The 21,438-nt window shown below is 40.4% G+C and overlaps 1 protein-coding gene across 1 annotated transcript in view; it reads right to left on the minus strand.

Annotated features, from left to right (window-relative positions):
- The window catches only part of GRM7 (glutamate metabotropic receptor 7), a 392,637-nt gene that overhangs the window by 281,953 nt on the left and 89,246 nt on the right, over positions 1-21,438 (minus strand). The window contains exon 4 of the mRNA XM_064592455.1: positions 12,058-12,198. Coding sequence (XP_064448525.1) covers positions 12,058-12,198 — 141 coding nt within the window. The remainder of the gene's footprint in view (positions 1-12,057; positions 12,199-21,438) is intronic.

A 21,438-nucleotide genomic window follows, 5' to 3' on the forward strand; every position in this document is an offset into this window, starting at 1 on the left:
AAATTAAGCTTTAATACCAAGTATATTCATGTAAAATTAAACTTCATTTTCTTCTGCTAAAAGGACAAGTTTTCTTAGACTACTGATCTGCTCTTGATAAGATATAGTGAGAGCATGAGTTGTTTTGTTTGTTTTTTACCTTTGAAGTAATCTGCCTGGAAAACAAAGATTTTGTGTCTTGTCAAAATACTTTCCTGTGTTTATTAACAGGTCTTTGATTATTTAAGAAGGCTGGTCCTTCTTGTGCCCCTGGATGGCTGAGCTGGTTAAGCTTCTGCCTGCAACCAGGGTCATGATCCTGCGTCCTGGGAGAGCCCCACATCAGGCTCTTTGCTTGGTGGGGAGCTTGCTTCTCCCTCTCCCTCTCACCCTGCTTGTGCTCTCTCTTGCACACTCTAATAAATAAAATCTTAAAAAAAAAAAAAAAAAAAAAAAAAAGCCTGGTCCTTCTCTATTAAAAGACCTAAGTTGTTTTAAGACATACACACACACACACACAAACTATGCAACTCTTTGTATTTGCCTGCAAAGTCTTCAATGGTCACTTTGGTTAAATGGAAAACTGTATTGTTTCAAAATGACCTATGATCCTATTGGACCAAGTGTCCAAACCTTTTGATGTTTTTGACAAACTTCACTCAAATCAAATTCTAACTTAAGTCTTTTTGACCTTCAACTGAATTTGGGGTTTTCCAGAGAATTCCTGGAATGTGTCACAGTGTCTTCTCTCTCCTTATCAGAATTGAGAGACAGAGAGAGATGGATGTTATAATGAATTAGGCTTATTTGATATGTTAAATTACATGGGAAGTTGTCAAATAAGGGATGATAAACCTTAAGTTACATTATATGGGCAAATGTTATTAATATAAGTATCCTAGAAATTGTACAAGATTCCTAAAAATCTGACATGTCCTAGTACACTTTTATCACTTATAATTCTGGTTATCATCTTAAAATGTTTGTGTCCCAGTAACAGCCTTATTTCCTTGTTAATGAACTCTCATCATTAACCATGGCCATTCTTAAGTCTTTATCATTTATAGTTATTATTACACTGTGATGATTTTGCAAAAGTGTTTCATTTTAAAGGGAAGTTCATGGAAAGAACTCTGACAAGTACTCTAGAGTTAAGTTTCTGCTTACTTCTGGATCATAACAGAACTGGGTAAGAATTCTAAGGAAACAACTGATCCATAAAACTGCCAACAAAAGATCAACAAGAATTACATGGGACTGAATGAACTGATAAGGATGATTATAACTTAAATGAATTTTTGTGTGAAATATTGCTGGTTCTTTAATCTTTTGTTTCCCAGATATAAAGAGACCTGTCCTCCTAAGCTATTTATAACTTACACTTAATTTAGAATATATCTTTGTGAGCGAAGATGAAACATTTAGGTCTTTCTCTCTACCTAATCTCTCCAGAATTTGGGAACGCTCAGTGACTATTCTTATTTTCATGGTAATATAGTTATTTGCATAAGTGCAATAAGAATCTGTTCTCCTAAAGGTGAACCCTCCTACACTGTTGGTGGGAATGCAAGCTGGTGCAGCCACTCTGGAAAACTGTATGGAGGTTCCTCAAAAAGTTGAAAATAGAGCTACCATATGATCCAGCAATTGCACTACTGGGTATTTACCCCAAAGATACAAATGTAGGGATCCGAAGGGGTATGTGCACCCCGATGTTTATAGCAGCAATATCCACAATAGCCAAACTGTGGAAAGAGCCAAGATGTCCATCGACAGACGAATGGATAAAGAAGATGTGGTATATATATATATACACAATGGAATATTATGCAGCCATCAAAAGGAATGAGATCTTGCCATTTGCAACGACGTGGATGGAACTGGAGGGTATTATGTTGAGCAAAATAAGTCAAACAGAAAGACATGTATCATATGACCTCACTGATATGAGGAATTCTTAATTGCAGGAAACAAACTGAGTGATGTTGGAGTGGGGGTGGGGTGGGAGGGATGCGGTGACTGGGTGATAGACACTGGGGAGGGTATGTGCTCTGGTAAGCGCTGTGAATTGTGCAAGACTGTTGAATCTCAGATCTGTACCTCTGAAACAAATAATGCAATATATGTTAAGAAAAAAAAAAAGAAGAAGAAGAAGAAGGTAGCGGGAGGGGAAGAATGAAGTGGGGGAAATCGGAGGGGTAGACGAACCATGAGAGACGGTGGACTCTGAAAAACAAACTGAGGGTTCTAGAGGGGAGGGGGTGGGAGGATGGGTTAGCCTGGTGGTGGGTATTGAGGAGGGCACATTCTGCATGGAGCACTGGGTGTTGTGCACAAACAATGAATCATGGAACACTACATCTAAAACTAATGATGTAATGTATGGGGATTAACATAAGAATAAAAAATAAACAAATAATAAACAAATAAAAATAAATTAAAAAAAAGAATCTGTTCTCCTTGTAACAGGACACAGTTGGAAACACTGGTTGCATTATCAAGGCCTTGATCGGAATATTCTATTTGAGAGAGGCATGCATAGATTCAGGTATGACCAGACAGCTTTAAGGAACTAAAGTTGACTTGAAAGGGCCAATTAAGGCCCCCTGGAGAAAAGGTTGGTACCTTGCTTTCAGGATTCCCAGCAAAAATCTTACCAGGTGAGTAAGGAAGGTCACTTCCTGACAGGTCCAGAAACCTCAGGATATTTGGGGACCTCAAGAAGACAGGAATCCACCCACATCTATAGGTATTCCAGGTAGTCTGATGTCAAGTTCTTGGTTTGGCTTCTTAGCATAAAGAGGCTGTTAAAAGTTCCATCTGAAATTCCTTATAAAAGATTCTAATATGGCAGACTTTTATATTTTTTAAAGATTTATTTATTAATTTATTTGACAAAGAGAGAGAGACACAGCGAAAGAGGGAACACAAGCAGGGGGAGTGGGAGAGGGAGAAGCAAGCTTCCCACTCAGCAGGGAGCCCAATGCGGGGCTTGATCCCAGGACCCTGGGATCATGACCTGAGCCGAAGGCAGAAGCTTAACAACTGAGCCACCCAGGTGCCCCAAGGCAGACTTTTAAAAGCCTACATGGTCACTCATTATTCTTGCTGCACTTACATAAGTTTATTTTATTTATTTATTTATTTTAAAGATTTCATTTATTTATTTGACAGAGACATAGCGAGAGAGGGAACACAAGCAGGGGGAGTGGGAGAGGGAGAAGCAGGCTTCCCGCTGAGCAGGGAGCCTGATGCGGGGCTTGATCCCAGGACCCTGGGATCATGACCTGAGCCGAAGGCAGACACTTAACGGCTGAGCCACCCAGGTGCCCCTGCACTTACGTAAGTTTATGTGCACAGGCCAAACTTTACTGAATGAAACTGAACTTAATTTGCAAATGAATTAGTCTTACTACGATTATCTTCGATAGAAACTGGGGTAATTGTAGGTGGAAAGATAGGTCAGTACGAACTATAATATACGCCTGTGGAAATTAACTCTAGTTCTATTATTGCTGAGGTTTTGTTTTTTACCTGTACACTGGACTGTATACAGAATTCTTGTCATTTCCTTCAATATCTGACTACAATTTTCCAAACTAAGGTTTCCAATTTTTGTCTAATCCTCTGACTGGGAATCACTGAGAAAACTCCCCTTTTCGTGAATTGCAAACTGAAGTGGGACAACTTGAGGGGCACGTGGGTGGCTCAGTCAGTTGCATCTGCCTTCAGCTCAGGTCATGGTCTCAGGGTCCCGTTGCTCAGTGGGAGGTCTGCTTCTCCCTCTCACTCTCCCTCTGTGTTCTCTCTCTCAAATAAATAAAGTCTTAAAAAAAAAAAAAAAGAAATGCCTCTTATTAAGTACCTGTAGTATATAGGCCTAACATGGGTAATCCAATTGCATCGTTGCCTCCTTTGATTGAATTGACCGGTTCTGAGGACTAAGAAACTCATTTGCTGACATACGGAATCATCTATTAACTCAGGACAGGTTCAAACCTACTTATACCAGATGGCCCAACAAGATAAAGTATTTCACAGTATTACTCAAATCCTTGAACAGATTATCAGGGTGGGCCCCAGAGATCAGGGACCTATTTTCATGGACGAACCCTCCTTGTTTAGAACAATGGTTACAGACTGGATTTCAGACTCTTACCTCTGTAATTATTAAAGGGTTTGCTATAATCCTACTTAGTTGTGTACTCTCTGGGTTATAATGTGCTCTACCCCGGACTTTCAGCTTATCAGCTACCCAAGAAGTTAATGTCCTCATCATGGACTTCGATCCGTTGGCATCACAGGTGGATTTTAGTAGAAGCCCTGACAGGTTTTTTTGGTTTTGTTTTTGTTTTTTTTGGTGTGTGTTTTTTTTTTTTTTTTTTGTAATGCAAGTGCCTGCCTTAAGCTCTGATTGCAGAGGCATCCTTTACAGAGAGGGCTATCTTTGTAACATGCTGCCAGCCACAGGAACAGATCAAGAGTCCTGAGGACATTTCCCCAGTGAGACTCCTTTATTTTAGATCTTATTGGTTGATTTCAATAACTGACAATTTGGGCCACTTCCCTTTTCTCTATCTGCACTCCAAATGCCCAGTATTATGGTTTTTAAACTCACCAGTGAAGAATAAACCAATGGGCCCCACCCTGGCTCTCAATTAAAGTAGAACCACAAGGCAATGAGCATTTTCTCTCTCTACCCATCACCCCACTCTGGCCCCAGGTGTGCTGTGTAATCTCAAAGTCTTGTAAGTAATAAGGTTTCCTGATGGTTGTTGCAGAAGGTCTTCCAAACAATAAAACCACAAGGACTGCTCCATTCACAACACTCGTTGAGACCATTGGAAAAAGAGTAATACCCTAAACTTTCTGTGAAGATTCTGAGACATTTAATACTTAATATTCATTTTAAATGAATAAATTAAAAAATATTAATTTGGCTTATATGGTTCCATTTACCACACAGAAACCAGCCATTGAGGAGGGAGGTAGGGGCAGACTTAAGGGTGATGGTAGCAAGAGAAACATCAACCAATATTTTGATTTCTAGAAGTAAGTCAGAATAAAAATTTTAACAAAGAACATATTAACACAATTCCATAATGGCTGCTACATGCTAAGTCATAATTAATCTGCCTTGAACTTGTATTTAAAAAAGCATAAAGGTATAAAAACGGTATTTTATATTGCTTCTCATCAAAAGGACTTCAAAAAGAGCACCAAGGGGTTAGACATTATCTGTAACACTTAGATGTGGATTCCTCAATCATGCTGAGTACATTAGGTGCTGCAATAGAACACCTATATAACAATTAAAGGTCAATTCAGAATAAAATAAAATGGCAGGAAAAATTAATTAGTATAGTCATAATGCTTTTTGCACATATATTCTCAAGGCATTTGACTTACTCAAGTGTTCTTCCTTTGTCTTGATAGACTGGTTAAATTATATAGGCTCTGATGGGCCTGGGTCCCATGTGAAATGAATGAAAACTTGAGAAATACATGGTTTATTCATTAACAGCATTTCTTAAAAGACTTTTCTGGCTTCACTAAGAAAGTGACCTTTACTTAAATTATTAGCTTTGATAAGTGAGGTGTAAAGAAAAAGACAGTTTAAGGATTCTCCCCAAATGTGAACATTTACCAGGGTATGCTCTTAAGCCTCCAGTATCTTTCCATAGCAACCACTGATTAGGGACTCAAATCAAAATCAAATCTGCTTATTGTGTGACTTGCAAGCACTAGAAATGGAAAACAATTTTTTTTCTTATTTTTAAAAAAAGTCATCAATTTATTCATCCTCTGTCATCTCAAAAGGAAAACAAATCTTTGAAAGTCAAATTGTCCCTTCATGGGATGATGGATTTCTAAATGCTGAGTTCCTTCTGTTCAGTAAAGAGGTAACTCTGATGAATCAGTATCCATAAAGTGACATTTGGCAGAAGAGTAATGTTAGTTAGACAAATGTTCTGTGTAAGTCATAAGATATGACAGAGGGATAATTTTTATGGGCTGCAATAGGCAAGCGCATTCAGATTCTCAGAACATCCTTCTGAGTTTAAAAAATGGGTTTGATGACAGATGTTGGCGGGGATGCAGAGAAAGGGGAACCCTCCTACACTGCTGGTGGGAATGCAAGCTGGTGCAGCCACTCTGGAAAACAGTATGGATGTTCCTCAAAAAGTTGAGAATAGAGCTACCATACGACCCAGCAATTGCACTACTGGGTATTTACCCCAAAGATACAAATGTAGGGATCTGAAGGGGTATGTGCACCCCGATGTTTATAGCAGCAACGTCCACAATAGCCAAACCATGGAAAGAGCCAAGATGTCCATCGACAGACGAATGGATAAAGAAGATGTGGTATATATATACAATGGAATATTATGCAGCCATCAAAAGGAATGAGATCTTGCCATTTGCAACGACGTGAATAGAACTGGAGGGTGTTATGTTGAGCGAAATAAGTCAATCACAGAAAGACATGTATCATATGACCTCACTGATATGAGGAATTCTTAATCTCAGGAAACCAACTGAGGGTTGCTGGAGTGGGGGGTGGGGTGGGAGGGATGGGGTGGCTGAGTGATAGACATTGGGGAGGGTATGTGCTATGGTGAGCACTGTGAATTGTGTAAGACTGTTGAATCATAGACCTGTACCTCTGAAACAAATAATACATTATATGTTAAAAAAAAAAAAAGATAGTAGGAAGGGAAAAATGAAGGGGGGGAGTCGGAGGGGGAGAGGAACCATGAGAGACTATGGACTCTGAGAAAAAAACTGAGGGTTCTAGAGGGTAGGGGGGTGGGGGGAAGGGTTAGCCTGGTGATGGGTATTAAAGAGGGCATGTACTGAATGGAGCACTGGTTGTTATATGCAAACAATGAATCATGGAACACTACATCAAAAACTAATGATGTAATGTATGGTGATTACATAACATAATAAAATAAAAAAAAATGGGTTTGAGAGCAAAGACCTTAGAGATGCTATCAACCACATAAAGAAAGCATGTCAGAGATAAAAATGGTACGAAAGTTGGTACATGAGGTGTCCGTCAAGTCCAAGGCCCAGGGATGCTTAGACATACACTCTACATTATGGCACTGAAATTCTTGAAACCCTGAGCTTCATATTCCATCACAGCATGAAGTTGCATGCCGCCTGTCTGTAAACTTTGGATACCTCCTTACATCACTGTACAATGTGTATCCCAATGAAAAACTTCTGTCTATATTTACATGCTTATTCAATTCCCTGAAAGGATTTGATATACACCCTGATTTTCTGTATCACTAACATGTGACAATAGGATCTTCATGAAACCCTCACAGGCAACTGCATTCAGCTCCAAATGGCAGGTGATTGTTACCATTACTGAGCTTTATTATTTATTTTTTAAAGATTTTATTTGAGAGAGAGTGCACGAGTATGTGAGCAAGTACGAGAGGCGGGGGACAGAGGGAAGAAAGGAGAGGGAGAGGCAGAATCCTCGTTGAGCAGGAAGCCCAATGTGGGGCTCAATCCCAGGACGCAGGGATCATGACCTGAGCCAAAGGCAGAAACTTAACTGACTGAGCCACCCAGGCGCCCCACCATTACTGAGCTTTAATATGCCAGTATCATTTTAGTTCCTCTGTAAGTTATCTAATGTAATCCCTACAACAACTTAAGGTGTAAAGCTTTATTATTCCAATTTCAAAGATGAGAAAAGACTTTGAGAAATTAAATAATATCCAATCTCTCATGGGAGCATTCAGGGATAGCTCTAAAACACAAACCCAGGCCTCTTTTATGCCAAAAATTCTGGTTTCTTAAACACTTTGCTAGAGTGATTTTCTGCACTCCAGGATGGTCTCAAATCTCTTTTTCAGGGATATCACCACCTGTATACTTTTCCTTCTTTCCTTAACCTTGGTATCTCCATAAAAACATGTCATTCCCAAAAAGATCATATTCTAAACTGGTCTTTGTGTCAACAATATACTGGCAAGTGTTAAGGGTAAACACATTGAGCTAGTGAGGTGGGAGTTGGGAAGCACAAAAAAAGAAAAATCACATCTGAGCTTTCTGCCCTCAAACAATGAATAGTCTAGAGGTATACTTCTGGAAGTATGGAGAGGGACTTTATTCTGTAATGTATCTAGAAGAACTTACTTTATTCTGGAAGTATCTAGAAGGACTTTAGTGTGTGTGTAGCTAGCACTATGTCCCTGACAAAATCTAGGTCTACTATGAAACAGCATAGTATCTGTCAAGAATTTGTGCTTTCTGTGAAAGCTTAAACCACCAAAAAACTTAACTGTATGTCCCCTTGGGGGATGTCAGTCAAGATAACCCATGAGCAGGATGGGTCACCAGCAAATCTTAGTCTGTATCAGTAAAAATTAGGGAATCACCAGGGAAGGTAGGATGAAGAATGACTAGCTCTTAAGGTTGAGAGAACTAGGAATTGGGTATCAAGCAAAGCTGATGTTCTTAAAATATTTGAAGGAGACAAACATATGCATTTAAATGCATATGGATAATTTATAGGAATAAAAATTGCCCATTTGTTCAGATAAGTTTCTATAAGAATTCAGGCACATCTAGCTCCAAGTTAAATTATGAAGTATACACAGTTTAATAATATATCATTTTTTTCATCAGTTATTCTTCCTTCCATGACTTTTTACCACCTTGGCTTTTCAGAACTCACTGCTATTCCCTGACTGCAGAAATCTGCTCTCTCCAACTAGTATGGGACCCACACCTCACCTTCAAAGCTTGTCTGGCCAGGTGATTGACTCATCGATCATCTACTTGGAGCTAATATATAATAAATACCTCATTATGGCTAAAAAGGCTATGTAAAAAGATATAGAAAAACAAGTTGGCATTTTAATTTGTGCCCAAATCCTAGGAGTATTTTAAGACTTTCTTATTCTTTAGCAGAACCAGTCATAGAGGGAGATCTGCAAGGTGGGCTGCTCTCTGCAGTCCTCAGAACATCCACTGTCTATGCTGTCTAGAGCCGGACTTGCTGTCTTCAGTGCCAGACTTCTTAGCCTGCTTCCTCATTGGGTTCTTTCTTTCCAATGTGACCATTCTTTCTGTGTTTCTAAACCTGGTTACCAAAGCATCTTTCCCTTTTATCATCTACATCCTTAAGCCCATCAAAACTCCCCTCTCCCATCCACTCTTTTCCATCATTAAAACTTAATTTCTCACCATGGTCTCAAGAACTCTTATCAATCTGTCACTTCTCTCCATCTCTTCCTTCCCTCTCAGCATGCTTTTTCTCCAATCATTCCACTTCCAAGTTGAAGCACATGGGGGGTTAGGGGTGTCAACCCCTGCATAGTCAAAATCCACCTGTAACTTTTGACTCCCCAAAAACTTTACTAATAGCCTACTGTTGCAAGGAGGCCTTACCAGTAACACAGTCAATGAACACATATTTTGTATGCTATAGGTATTACATGCTGTATTCTAACAAAGTATTCTAAAGAAAATGTTAAGGAAATTTTAAGAGAATACATTTATAGTACTGTATCTATAGAAAACAATCTGTTTAAGTGGACCCGTGCAGTTCCAGCCCATGTTGTTCAAGGGTCAACTGTTTCTAAAGGTCTAAAGTAATTTGTGAATACTTCCAAAGCAGAATATGGGATTCACTGGATTTGGGGAAAGGCGGTACAAGAAACAAACATACGACCACCCATGTACTCATATCCAGTGACAGGAATAAGGGACACAATGAGGTTAGTAGTGTTTATCTTCACTCAGTAGGGCACATCTTACAATGGTGAAAGTGGTAAGGAAGGAAAGAGGGCAGAGACAGTATTGAAATAATTTTGGGTCACAGATAATTTAGTAAATATGATCACAGATTTTTTTTTACATGGAATGAATGGGGTATGAAAAAAAAAACACTTCTATATCCATTTTTGAAAGATAATGATTTGGATAATGAGCTTGTTTTTATGAACCCCAATTCTTGCTGATCAGCATGAAAATGTGATTACAGATAAAACAGTGTTGTCAAAACATTAAAAGTGTGGGGCTTGGCCTTAGAACAATCCTAATGGCCACAAGACAATCCATTCCACCTTCCAGACTCTACAGAACACAAAATGTCAGAAGAAACCAAAAAACTGCTATCATTAATCAAGATACTTCTAGTGTACCTGGATGTTCCTTGTCATATAGACAAATTATCCAGATGGCAAACTAATTTTTTTGTTTCCTCTTGAGAGTTTTGTTTCACCCAGGTCTAGTCAACATTGAAGTAATTTTTTTCTCCCTCCCTTCAATATTATAAAGATCATATTTCTGAAAACATTGTTGCTATATACTATGGCATAGAGAATATAGTTCATCTGGTATTGTAATTTACTGAGTTATTTATCTAATTATGTAATAGTGATTTTGTATCATTATATTTACTCATAGCTCTGTTCCTATCTTATCTTCTCCTTCACAAAAACACCTTGAGGAAAAGGCATATTCACACCATTCCTGATGTGTTTAGGACCATGGTTTGCATGCATTATTCCTCATTAATAGGTGTCTGTTGAATGGGCCAATCTACCGTATCTGGATGACCAATATTCAAAGACCCACACTGCAAAGATAAACTAAGTATCAGTATATCCGAATGAGTGAGTTTTTTAGATCATTTAGAATAACATTTTAGCGTTTTGTGGTATTTCAAGGTCATCACTACAAATGATCAAGGCTACTGAAGTATGAAACTGGGTATTGCTATGTAATATAGGGCTAGGTGGTAAGATGGTAGAACATGTCACATGCTTCTGTAACCACCACCACCACCACCACCGCCACCGGTACCAGTAAGCTTACGGTAAAGACCAAATTCCACGTATGTCCCCACGTGGTTTATTCCTTGTCCACATCTCTACACTAGCAGCTTCAGCTCACACATTCGTCCTATTCACTGTACTTCAGTCAGGTAGTTCTGTTTTTTATGTCCTCAGAGGCACCATAATTGCTCCTGCTACAAGCCCTTTGTCATGTTATTCCTCCATGAGAAATTCTATCTGCCCTTCCCCCTTTCTAACTAGCCAATGCCTACCGGCTCTTCAAGAAGGTCTTTTGAGACAGCTTCTGCCTTCAATGTAAGTGAAACTTCTTAGTTATAGGCCCATATAACCCTCAGAATGCTTATTACAGTTTATAATTATGTATTCATGGAGAGATCACAGGGATAACATCAATTTTCCCCCACTGTCCTCTGAGCAGCATGAAAGCCAGGTCTTTACCTGGCTTGCTTACCATCAGATCACAGTGCCTAGTATTGTGAACAGGAAGGAGTTGCTCAATAAATATTTGTGAATACACCAATGAATGTTTAATTTTATCTTCTGACTACTTCATACATGTACATATATACGCATGGCATACACACACGTTTTTTAATTTGGAATAATTATGCAAGGTTACCTACGAGGCTGCTTATGAATTTTTTTAGGTAAACTCTAAGTCCAACATGGGGCTCAAACTCATGACGCCGATATCAAGAGTCACATGCTCTACTGACTGAGCCAACCAGGTGCCCCCTCCCAAGTATTTTTAAGCATATTTTAAATAGCAGGTGACTCATTAACTTGGATGCTATGGAAATCCACTGGAATTCTCATTACTCTAAACCCAAGTATCTTGTTTCTTTAATCAAATACACAGTATGGTCCAAGATAAGAGTTAAATCCGGTGCTGATAGGGAATTTGCTGGATTTTCGTCTATGTGAAAATGACTTCATACTCCTGGCTAAAACATGAACTAATATTTATCACTGAGAACATTCAAAGCAACAGGATCTTTTGAATTCCAAGAATCAATGAAAATGTCAATTACTGCTAGATGGACAGGCAGAAAAGAATACAATTTTGTCTGTTCTACTCTTGTCCTGCAAGACTTATGCTCCTGTTCCATTTTCTGAACAATCTAGTAAAATTCAATTTACTTTTTCAATTTGTCTCCAGCCAAGCTTCCTTCTGTCAGCTATGCAGACATTTCAATGATGGCCACGTAGAGTACCAGGAGAAGGACAACTAGAATGAAATTACCTGTGCATTTGCGATCTGTGTCTTCTTTCTTTGACCCACTAATCGTCAACTTGCAGTTGAAGTTTTCCTCCCAGTATTCAGCAAACCATACATTTCTTCTGTTGTTTTCAAGTGTGCGGGACGTAAAATAGGCATCAAACCCTAAACAGAGTTAAATGAAAAGGTCATTGCTTATGGGGCACTGCTGGGACATTTAGAAATAAAAATACCAGTGATGGTTTTTCTTTGTTTTAGTAGACTGGATGCTCTTTTGTGTCAATAAAAAAATATCTATATATATTCCAGTGCTAACCTATGGCTAAATCCCTATTTCAATCTGTTAGGCAGGGATGTGACCTATAAATGACACAGTCACAATGGCCTTAAAGATGACATGATGATCACAACATGTCTTGCATCTCCAGTGATGCTAGACCAGGGACAAAGTGTCTTCTCCTCATCATCAAGATAGTAATTGATAATTTCAGTGCTTACTATGGAGAGGATTCTGTGCTTCACATAGGTTCTTTTATTCGTCTCAACAACCAATATGGCAACTACTATCATTCCCACTTTGCCAATGAGGAAACAGAGGCTCAGATGAAATAGAAGCATGCCCAAAGTCAATGATTAGGTAATGCTGCATCTCAGACTACGTGAGCTACTGACCTGTGAATAGCATTTTAACACCTCCCTTTAATAATGCTCCATTGTGTCATTGATATTCTAACCAAAATGGAAGTTTCTGAAAAGGCCACAAGTAAATGCGAGTCTAACATAAAGCTCAGTGTTGCTCACCGAGTGCAGGGGTGTGTGTGAGGAGCAGAAACTCAAGAGGCCAGGTCCCCAGGAAATCTCTTGCTACCTCTTTAGGAGTGCAGCCTTAAATGTTCCAACGGAGCCACAAGGTCTTAGGAGAATCAGACAGAATTCAGTATCACGAGGCGGGCTGGAGGGCCAGCTCCACCACTTCCTAAGTCAGGGGAACATGAGCAAGTGTATGCTTCCCTCATCTTCCTTTCATCTTTCTGCAGAAATGAAGACGGCCCTATCTCCTTCCCTCACAGCACCTTGTTTGGGGTGGTGAGAAGACTTTGGAAACTTACAGAGTTCAGTGTTAACAACCACAGGAGATGGACTTGCTTTCACATTATTTAAATTACTCAGTTTTCCCCTCGTTTTAAGACCATAAAAAAATAGCTTCAGACTCTAAACTCCATGAAAGGAGCTTATCAGGTTAACTCTATTCGTCACTAAGTGGCTAACACCAAATTCATGGCCTGACATATATGAAACCTACTATAAATAGAAAATCTGAAATAAGTAAATGAGACAGAGTAAAAAGGAAAAAAACAAAGCACAAGAGATTATATAATATTTTAGGGAAAATAGAAAGAGTATTTGGCATCTCTTAGGTCATTTTCCAGGCTCATGTCAGTACATGCTGGCCAACTGTCCTTTTATCCCACTACCTTAACTGATTTGAAAGTAATCTGGCTAGAATATGTGATCACATTCCGATATCAATACTGATTAAGCTATCCGGCTGGAAGTCCTCCTGCATCCCTGTTCTACCACAGCCCTGCCTCCAGACGACTATTAAGTAGAACACAATATTCCTAAACAAAGGAAAATCTTTAAGGAAAATACACATGAGTCCCCGATGTTTCCAAAAACACTAAATATATGCATTCAGTCATGTATACACATGCATACATGGTGACTGGTCTGCAGCTTTTTGCCCCATGTCCCCCCCTCCCACCTGGCCCCCCCAAAAGCCCAAGTAATCAACAGTGCTAGATTGTGACAATGACCCCTAATTAGACCCTGCTTCCAGGGCTTCATACCTATCTACACGTCCCCTTTGCTGCACTATGCCCTTCTCCGTGGGACATGGACAGGTGTGACGCAGGCAGAGGCTGGGAAGCCCTGGCCTGACTGTGGCTTGTTTTTGTGGAATTCTCTTTCTTGGAATCCAGCTGCCGTGCTCTAAGACATTTGACAGGAGGATGATAGGTCCTGTGGAAAAAGCCCAGCCCGTCTCAGCAAAACTTCTTTGGAGATTGCAGCCCTCCAGCAGACCGTGGTAGAAGAACCACTTAGCTAAGACCAGCTCCCATTGCACAGTGGTAGTTGATGATTAAGCCAGTAACACTGGAGGTAATTTTTTAAGTAGCCAGACAACTGAAACACTCACAGCACCTGGAGCCTCTATGCGCAACACGCAAACAAAACACCCTTCAGGAAGAAGTACCCTAGACAGAACACGTCCAAGGTTCAGAAGTAAACTCTTCTGCCGCGTGTCACAGGTCTGAATCCCAAACCAGCCTAGAATAGGAACTACTGAAATGGCTCAGATTGTAGCAAGGATATATCCATGCCTCAGCTCAGAAGAAAACATCTTTAAAGGAAACCTCATCACTGAAAATGTCTACCGCGTCAAAACGCTTCTCTCCATCCTGTGTCTGCTGGAAATGCAAGAGCCCATTGAGGAAGGAGGGACTAGTATTGCGGCTAATGTGCAGGTAGGTGACTATGGAACATTTAAAAGAGAAGAAAAAGAAAGGAAAGCAGCAGTCAGAACGTCCCTCTGATCTGAGCGAGAACAAACAGACTTCAGGAAAGAAAGCAAGTATCATAAAGGCTGTCTGTATGCACTACAGCACAACATAGAAAAGGAGCAGGACGTCTGAACCAGAGCCCCTGTCCTTTTCACTCACATACATAGCTGATGCTTAGCTTCCTCCTCTTCCTCCTCCCTGTGAGCCCGCTGGCTACCTGCACCTGTAAGTTGAGAACTGCTCTTGCTTCCCAAATGCATGTATATATGAATTTCCTGAGTATCTCCTAAGATGCGGATTCTGATTGAGGAGGTCTGGGGTGGGGCCAGATACACTGCAGTTTTAAAAATCCCCAGATGATGCTCATGCTGCTTATACTTTAATAAGCAGGGCTCCAGGGCAAATCCTCCATTTTAACAAGCCCCACATGATCCTCATGCTGCCCGGACTTTGAGAAGCAGGATTCCGGAGCAAATCCTGAACTTCAGCAGGTGGGACTTGAGCAGTTCCAGCCCAATTTGTAAGATCTCAGTATTGCCACCCTCTTGGCCTCAAATTTATGCCTTGGTTCAGATGGCAGGAGCTTTGCTTACCATCCTATTGCTTGCAGATGGCCCGGGAAGATAGAACATGCTGTATTACTTGCTGGTGAATTTTCCTCAGCATTGATGCTCTGGGCCCCTTTGCAGCCTCCCAAGCTGTTCCTCACCTGTATGCCCTGTCACCACTCTGGGCTCTCCAGCCTGGCATTTCAATCTAGCTGCTGTGTCTTAGTGTTGCGGAAAAGGTAACTGAAATAGCCCTGTGTCTTCACTACCTCCTCTGAAGGTCCATGGACTCTGAGGGGAAAACTCAGAGCGTTCAGTCAAGTAGTAATGTAGCATATATTTGCTTTTGAGTGGTGTCCTGAAGACCTCAACAGTTTGGCTTTTTTTGGTACGGAAGCCGCACAGTGTCCTGGTGAATACAGACATGTTGTTCTCGCTCAGAGACATGCTGTGTGGGTCTGTGGGTGTGGGTGTGGGTCTGACTCTGACATTCCCATTTTCTACCTGTATGACCTTGAACAGATGACTCAGCTATTTTGTGTCTCAGTTTCCTCATCTGTAGAAGGGGATTAATTTTAATATCTACCTTAGTGTTGTTAGAGGGGTTAAATGAGCCATTATTTGTAAAGTATTCAGCATTGCGCCTGATGAAGTAAAATACAGACTGTTGGTTGTAAAATAACCATACTCATCCATTAAATATTTCTTGAGCACTTACCCTGTGACAGGCACTGTTCTCTACACTCACTAATCTTGGGTTAAGACAGATGGCCCCTCGTCGGATTGATAGCTAGCCTGGTGGGGAAGATAGATTTTGGCAAGTACCGCTTAAATAAATATAAAATTACAACTGTGATGGTCTCTATGAAGGAAGGGTACATGATGTCATAGTGTTTGGCGAGTACACACACATGCACAGAGACAGAGAACTCTCTTGGAGTGCCAAAGAGGGCTACTTGGAGTAAACACAGATGAGAAAAGGAAAAAAAAATAGGTTTTAACTGCAAAGAGACTGGACAATTTAATCAGATGGAATCGCATGTGCTTTGTCTTAAGAATACTGAAGTCATTTAGCATTACAGAAGCTCCCAGGACAACCCGGCCTTAAAATCAACAAATATAAATGAGCCATCTCCTATATATATATGCAATCTAGAATTGCTACTAAAATTCTAATAAACCAATGGCATTAATGTTAATGAATGAATAAATATATGAATAAGCTATTTTTGTGAGATGTCAAAATCTTTGTCAGATTTCTATTTGGTCATACAAAAAATTGCACTGATAGTTACAATTACAAAGATAATAAGCACTTCGTATCCATTTTCTCTAAGGATTTTTTTTTTTCAAGACTTCATCCATTTATTTGAGAGAGAGAGAATGAGAGAGAGCACACGAGAGTGGGGAGGGTCAGAGGGAGAAGCAGACTCCCCGCCGAGCAGGGACCCTGATGCGGGACTCGATCCCGGGACTCCAGGATCATGACCTGAGCCGAAGGCAGTCGCCCAACCGACCGAGCCACCCAGGCGTCCCTCCATTTTCTCAATGAGTGTCACATAAATCCTAAGACGTGGGTACTAATCATAGCAACACTTTTGAGGTAGAAACTAAGGCTCAGAGAGAAATTTGGGCCCAAATCAGCCTGCTTCTAGACCCCGGTTTTTGATGTCCATACATAGAGTAGTGTTTCACACATTTTGGTGGGAATCACGATCACCTGGAGAGCTGATGAAGAAAATAGAGATCATGGAGGCAGGTCAACCCTGTTGTTTTCCCCTCAAGTTCCCCAGGAGATTCTCATATTCCAAAGATTGAGAACCATGGCTATGGTGCATTGCTGAGGTCCACTTATTATGCCTCCTCTTTGCCCTCTCTAATAAATGTCCTGTCACCAAGCTACTACATCAAACAGAAATCCCACTAGGCAACTGGACGGTTCAGCAGGTGGAAGAGCAAAACTATTCTATGATCAGGGGCTGGAATGAGTGAGCCAATCAAAATGGTAAAACCAGCAGCATGGACTCACCATGCTGGGACAAAAACCAGTTTCAGAAAACAGAGCTCCTCTCAGACAATTCAAAGAAGCAGAAGCAGAGGTCAATAGCTGTTATTCAATTGAGTGAATCCTTGCTGATTCACCTCAGCTTAGTTGAGTCCAATTTCTTTCAGGACCTACCAGTTTGTTTATTTCTGTTTAGAAAGGCCATGGCAAGAGATAAATTAAGTCTCCCTGGTTCCCTCATTTTCATCCTTATGGAATGAAGCTGTCCAGGAAATATTCAAGTTTTTAAAAGATATCTTGCTGTAGCCATGTGTTCACAATGCCCTGGAATGTCCTTGGTTGCCTTTTGGGTTAGGCACACATCATACCTCTTCTTTATTAACAGACAAGCAGCTTCTGCTATGGGGTGGTCCAAAGCTTTCCCTCTGACTGCAGGCACTAACCCAATATTCTTGGCCTATCATTACAGTTTCTGTACCCTAGTGATTTTACCTTTTTTTTTTTTTAATGCAGGGCCTGAACTCACGACCTGAACTCATGACCCCGATATCAAGAGTTAGACGCCCAACTGTTACTGGTAAGGAACCTCAACTTGTGTTTTTTTAATTTCATTTCATTTCATTATTTATTTTTTTTTAAAGAATAGGGTATTTAATACAGGATGTGCAGTCACCAAGGTGCAACAGAATCAGGGACAGAAGCAGAAAATGGAATAACTCTAATAATATAGGTAGACAGGGGTATGTATGTGTATTCCAGTGAATTGAGACTTGATTCCTATTCTTATAGGAGCTCAGAAGAAAAGTGATCTGAACACACATGCCTTTATATTGGTTAAATTATCAGAGTTTTAAAATTTAACCCAAGGCACCAAGACCGGGGTTTCAGCTCACAGAAAACAGAATAAGAATTATGTTAAAGGAGAAAGGTCATTCTTGTATGTGGAGCTGATGAAATTCTTAGTATTAAATTATTCCTTTTGTTGAACAGATTATTTTAATTTCAGAAATTAATCTACAGGTGATTCTAAGGCAAATGTCTCACTGGGTACATGTTGAACAAAATTCGTATAACCTTGGAAGTAAACCTAAAACAACATGGAAATAACAAGGAGGGTTTTAGCTGGCATTGCGACTACATTTATATGGTTCTTTCCTCTTTAACTGGGGCGCTGCCCTCAAATGCCCCCTGAAATTTGTGGCTGAGACAAGAGTGTGCAAATGAAGAGACACATAATTCATCTAGGGCAGGATGTTTGGGAGGTGACCTTTCCAGCTGAAGAGGAAGAAGCTCTCACAAGTGTGTGGCATGAGAGGAAAGCTATCAGAGTGTCAAGAGGGGGTTAGAGGACACAGCTGCCTGTTCAGCCAGGGTGAAGGGATGCTGACAGATACTAACGGGGCTTCACGCAGCATAAGAGAGTGACCAGCAAGTAGCCATGATTGCTGCTTTAACCACACAAGCCATGCATTGCAGATTAGAACATCACTGTCAGCCTAAATGGCAGGGAGCACCCAAGGCTTCTTTCTACCATCTCATAAAGGAGAGGCTCTTAGCTCTTCTTGAGCCACCTATGTTCTACGTTCGACTCAGGAAGGATGGCTAATGATTTAGAAACATAGTTTCTGGCACATCATAGGCATGTGATACAGAACAAATATGTGAATGAATAAAAAGACAGAGAATGACAGCGAGAAGGAGGGAAGGGAAAGGAGGAGAGAAGAGGAGAAGAAAGGAGAGGAGAGTGGGGATGAGGGACGGAGGGGAAGGTATGAGGGGAGGAGAGGCGAGAACCGAATAGAATAAGAACCAGGGGAACTCACATTGTCTGCTACCAAGCGGGTAAATCTGAAAAACAAATTTTGAAAACAAGCCTTTATTTGTTTTACCCCTTTTTCTATGTATATGATATAATTCATAGTGGGTTAAACTGTGGTCCTCAAAAAGATGTCCATATCCCAACCCCCTGAACTTGGGAGTGTGGCCTTATTTGAAAAATATTTTCATAGTGGATAACAAGAAATTATATGGCAAATGGAATTAAGTTAAAGATCTCTGAGTGAGATCGTCCTTCATTGTCTGTATGGGCCCTAAATCCAATGACAAGTATCCTTGTAGGAGACAAAGGGAGCAGAAGCCGTGGGGGAGGCCATGTGTATGTAGATGCAGGCACAGACTAGAGTAATGGAGCCATAAGCCAAGGAACGCCTGGAGCCACCTAATGCTGGGAGAGGCAGAAGTTCCTCCCCAGACAGCCTTCAGAGGAAGCAGCGTCAAACTGACATCATCCTTTCAGATTTCTGGACTCCAGAACTGTAAGGTTATGAAGTTCTATTGTCTTTAAGCCACTAAGTTTGTGGTCAGTTGTAATAGAACCCCCGGTAAACTAATGCACTCATGATAAGTAAAAAAGTCTTATTGGTAGATAACTTTCTACGGCTTCTCTCTGGTCTGAAAGACATTCGTTTCTCAGATGTTGCAAACTGATGTCTTGCAGAACATATTTAACCTACGGACTTGTCCTTTCTCTTTCTCCCAAGAGTATTTCATTTCATTTTTTTTCCCCAAGAGTATTTTAAAGCTAATTTAAAAATCAGAAGATTTCACTTATAAGTCCCAATTTTTGGGTTCACTTGTGAAATCAGATGATCCTTTAACACAGACCCCATTCCCACGTGGCAGCCATCAGGTGCTGAGGAATGGCTATTCCCTTCAGGTGAGCCTCCATTCTCCAGCTCACAGTATTTCCCTACCACCTCTGAAGGCTTCAACCTGGCCTCTTTTTGCATTCGTAAGATGCATTTTGTTATGGTTGACACTGAAGTTTCCACCCCCAAGAAATGCATCTCCTCTTACTTCAACTGACACATTTGTTGCAACATGAGTGGTATACAGTCTCCACTGAATTGAGTATCTCAGGCCCCTAAGAATATATCCATGAAAAAGCTGCTAAGAACAGAGGGATGTCGGGAAAGAAGCAGGATTTAAAATTAACACAGAGTGCACCTGGGTGGCTCAGTCAGTTAAGCATCAGACTCTTGATTTCAGCTCAGGTCATGTTCTCAGGGTCTTGAGATCGAGCCCCACCTGGGGCTCCACACTGGGCATGGAGCCTGCTTAAGATTCTCTCTCTCCCTCTCCCTCTACCCCCCACCCTAAAAAAAACTAACAAAGAGAAATGTATCCTCATATACACAAACAATAATCACTTAAAAGATATAGCAAAAGAGAAGACCACAATTAAAAGAATAACAACAATAAAAAATACCTATCGAAGAACAGGTATACCCTTCCATGTAATCAAGTTGACTTTCGTCCTTCAGGAGTTTTGTTTTAATTAATTAACGTTTCCCTTATGTCAATTCTCTAGAAGCTAAATTGTACATTTTACATCATTTTAATAAAAATATTAACATTTTTTCCCCCTAGCGCTAGACAAGTTACCTTCAGAGTTCATATGGAAAAAATATTAAGAATGAGGAGACTTCTGAAAAAGAAGAGCAACAGAACATGAGTGTTTGGGGGTGCTGAGAATCGATTGGAGGTCAGGATGAGGAGGGCAAACTCTACCAGGTAATATAATGTAACAACAGATTATAAATCCTCTATGATTAAAAAAAAGAGTCCTGACATAAGAATAAAGAGATCAATGGACCATTGAAATCCAACAGAAAGTCCAGAAAGACTTGATTGCACATGCGAATTTCATATAACAGAGAATAAAGGTAGTGTTTCAAATCACTAGAAACATATTACCCTTTTAATAATCATATTAATAAACAGCAGCTGGTTGGATAATTGGTTAATGATCACATTGGATCCCAGTTCAGAATGTGACATTGTATTAGCCCACAAAAAAATACAAGAAGCATTACATGGACTTAACCATAGTAAGTGAACATGGGGTTTCTCATCTCTGTAAGAGAATGGATTTTGCATGGTTGCAGAAACTGGAGATCCTCCACACTTGGTGTGATGCCACCTGCTGCAGAACAGCCATGGTAGGATCCAGCGTCATGTGGCACACTTCCCATACCCTGGGCACATGGCCCTGACTGCACTTGCACAGTGCTGTGGGAGATCATGTCCTTGTCTATCTGTCTCTCTCATGACTCTGAGTTCTTACCATGAAGAAACTGCCCAAGTGCCTGTAAACATTTATTGAAGTAAATCGAAGTTGGAGACATGTAATCAGTTTGGCAAGAAAATCCTTGGTGATCTAGTGGGATAAGTTAGGCTTTCAGATGTGCCCCCAAATTTGCTGGCTATATCTATTGAGAGTGGTGGA

Source organism: Mirounga angustirostris, unplaced genomic scaffold (genome assembly GCF_029215605.1).
Source record: "Mirounga angustirostris isolate CCGP_5_RB_7025 unplaced genomic scaffold, mMirAng1.0.hap1 SCAF_1, whole genome shotgun sequence".
In the NCBI taxonomy this organism is placed as follows: Eukaryota; Metazoa; Chordata; class Mammalia; order Carnivora; family Phocidae; genus Mirounga; species Mirounga angustirostris.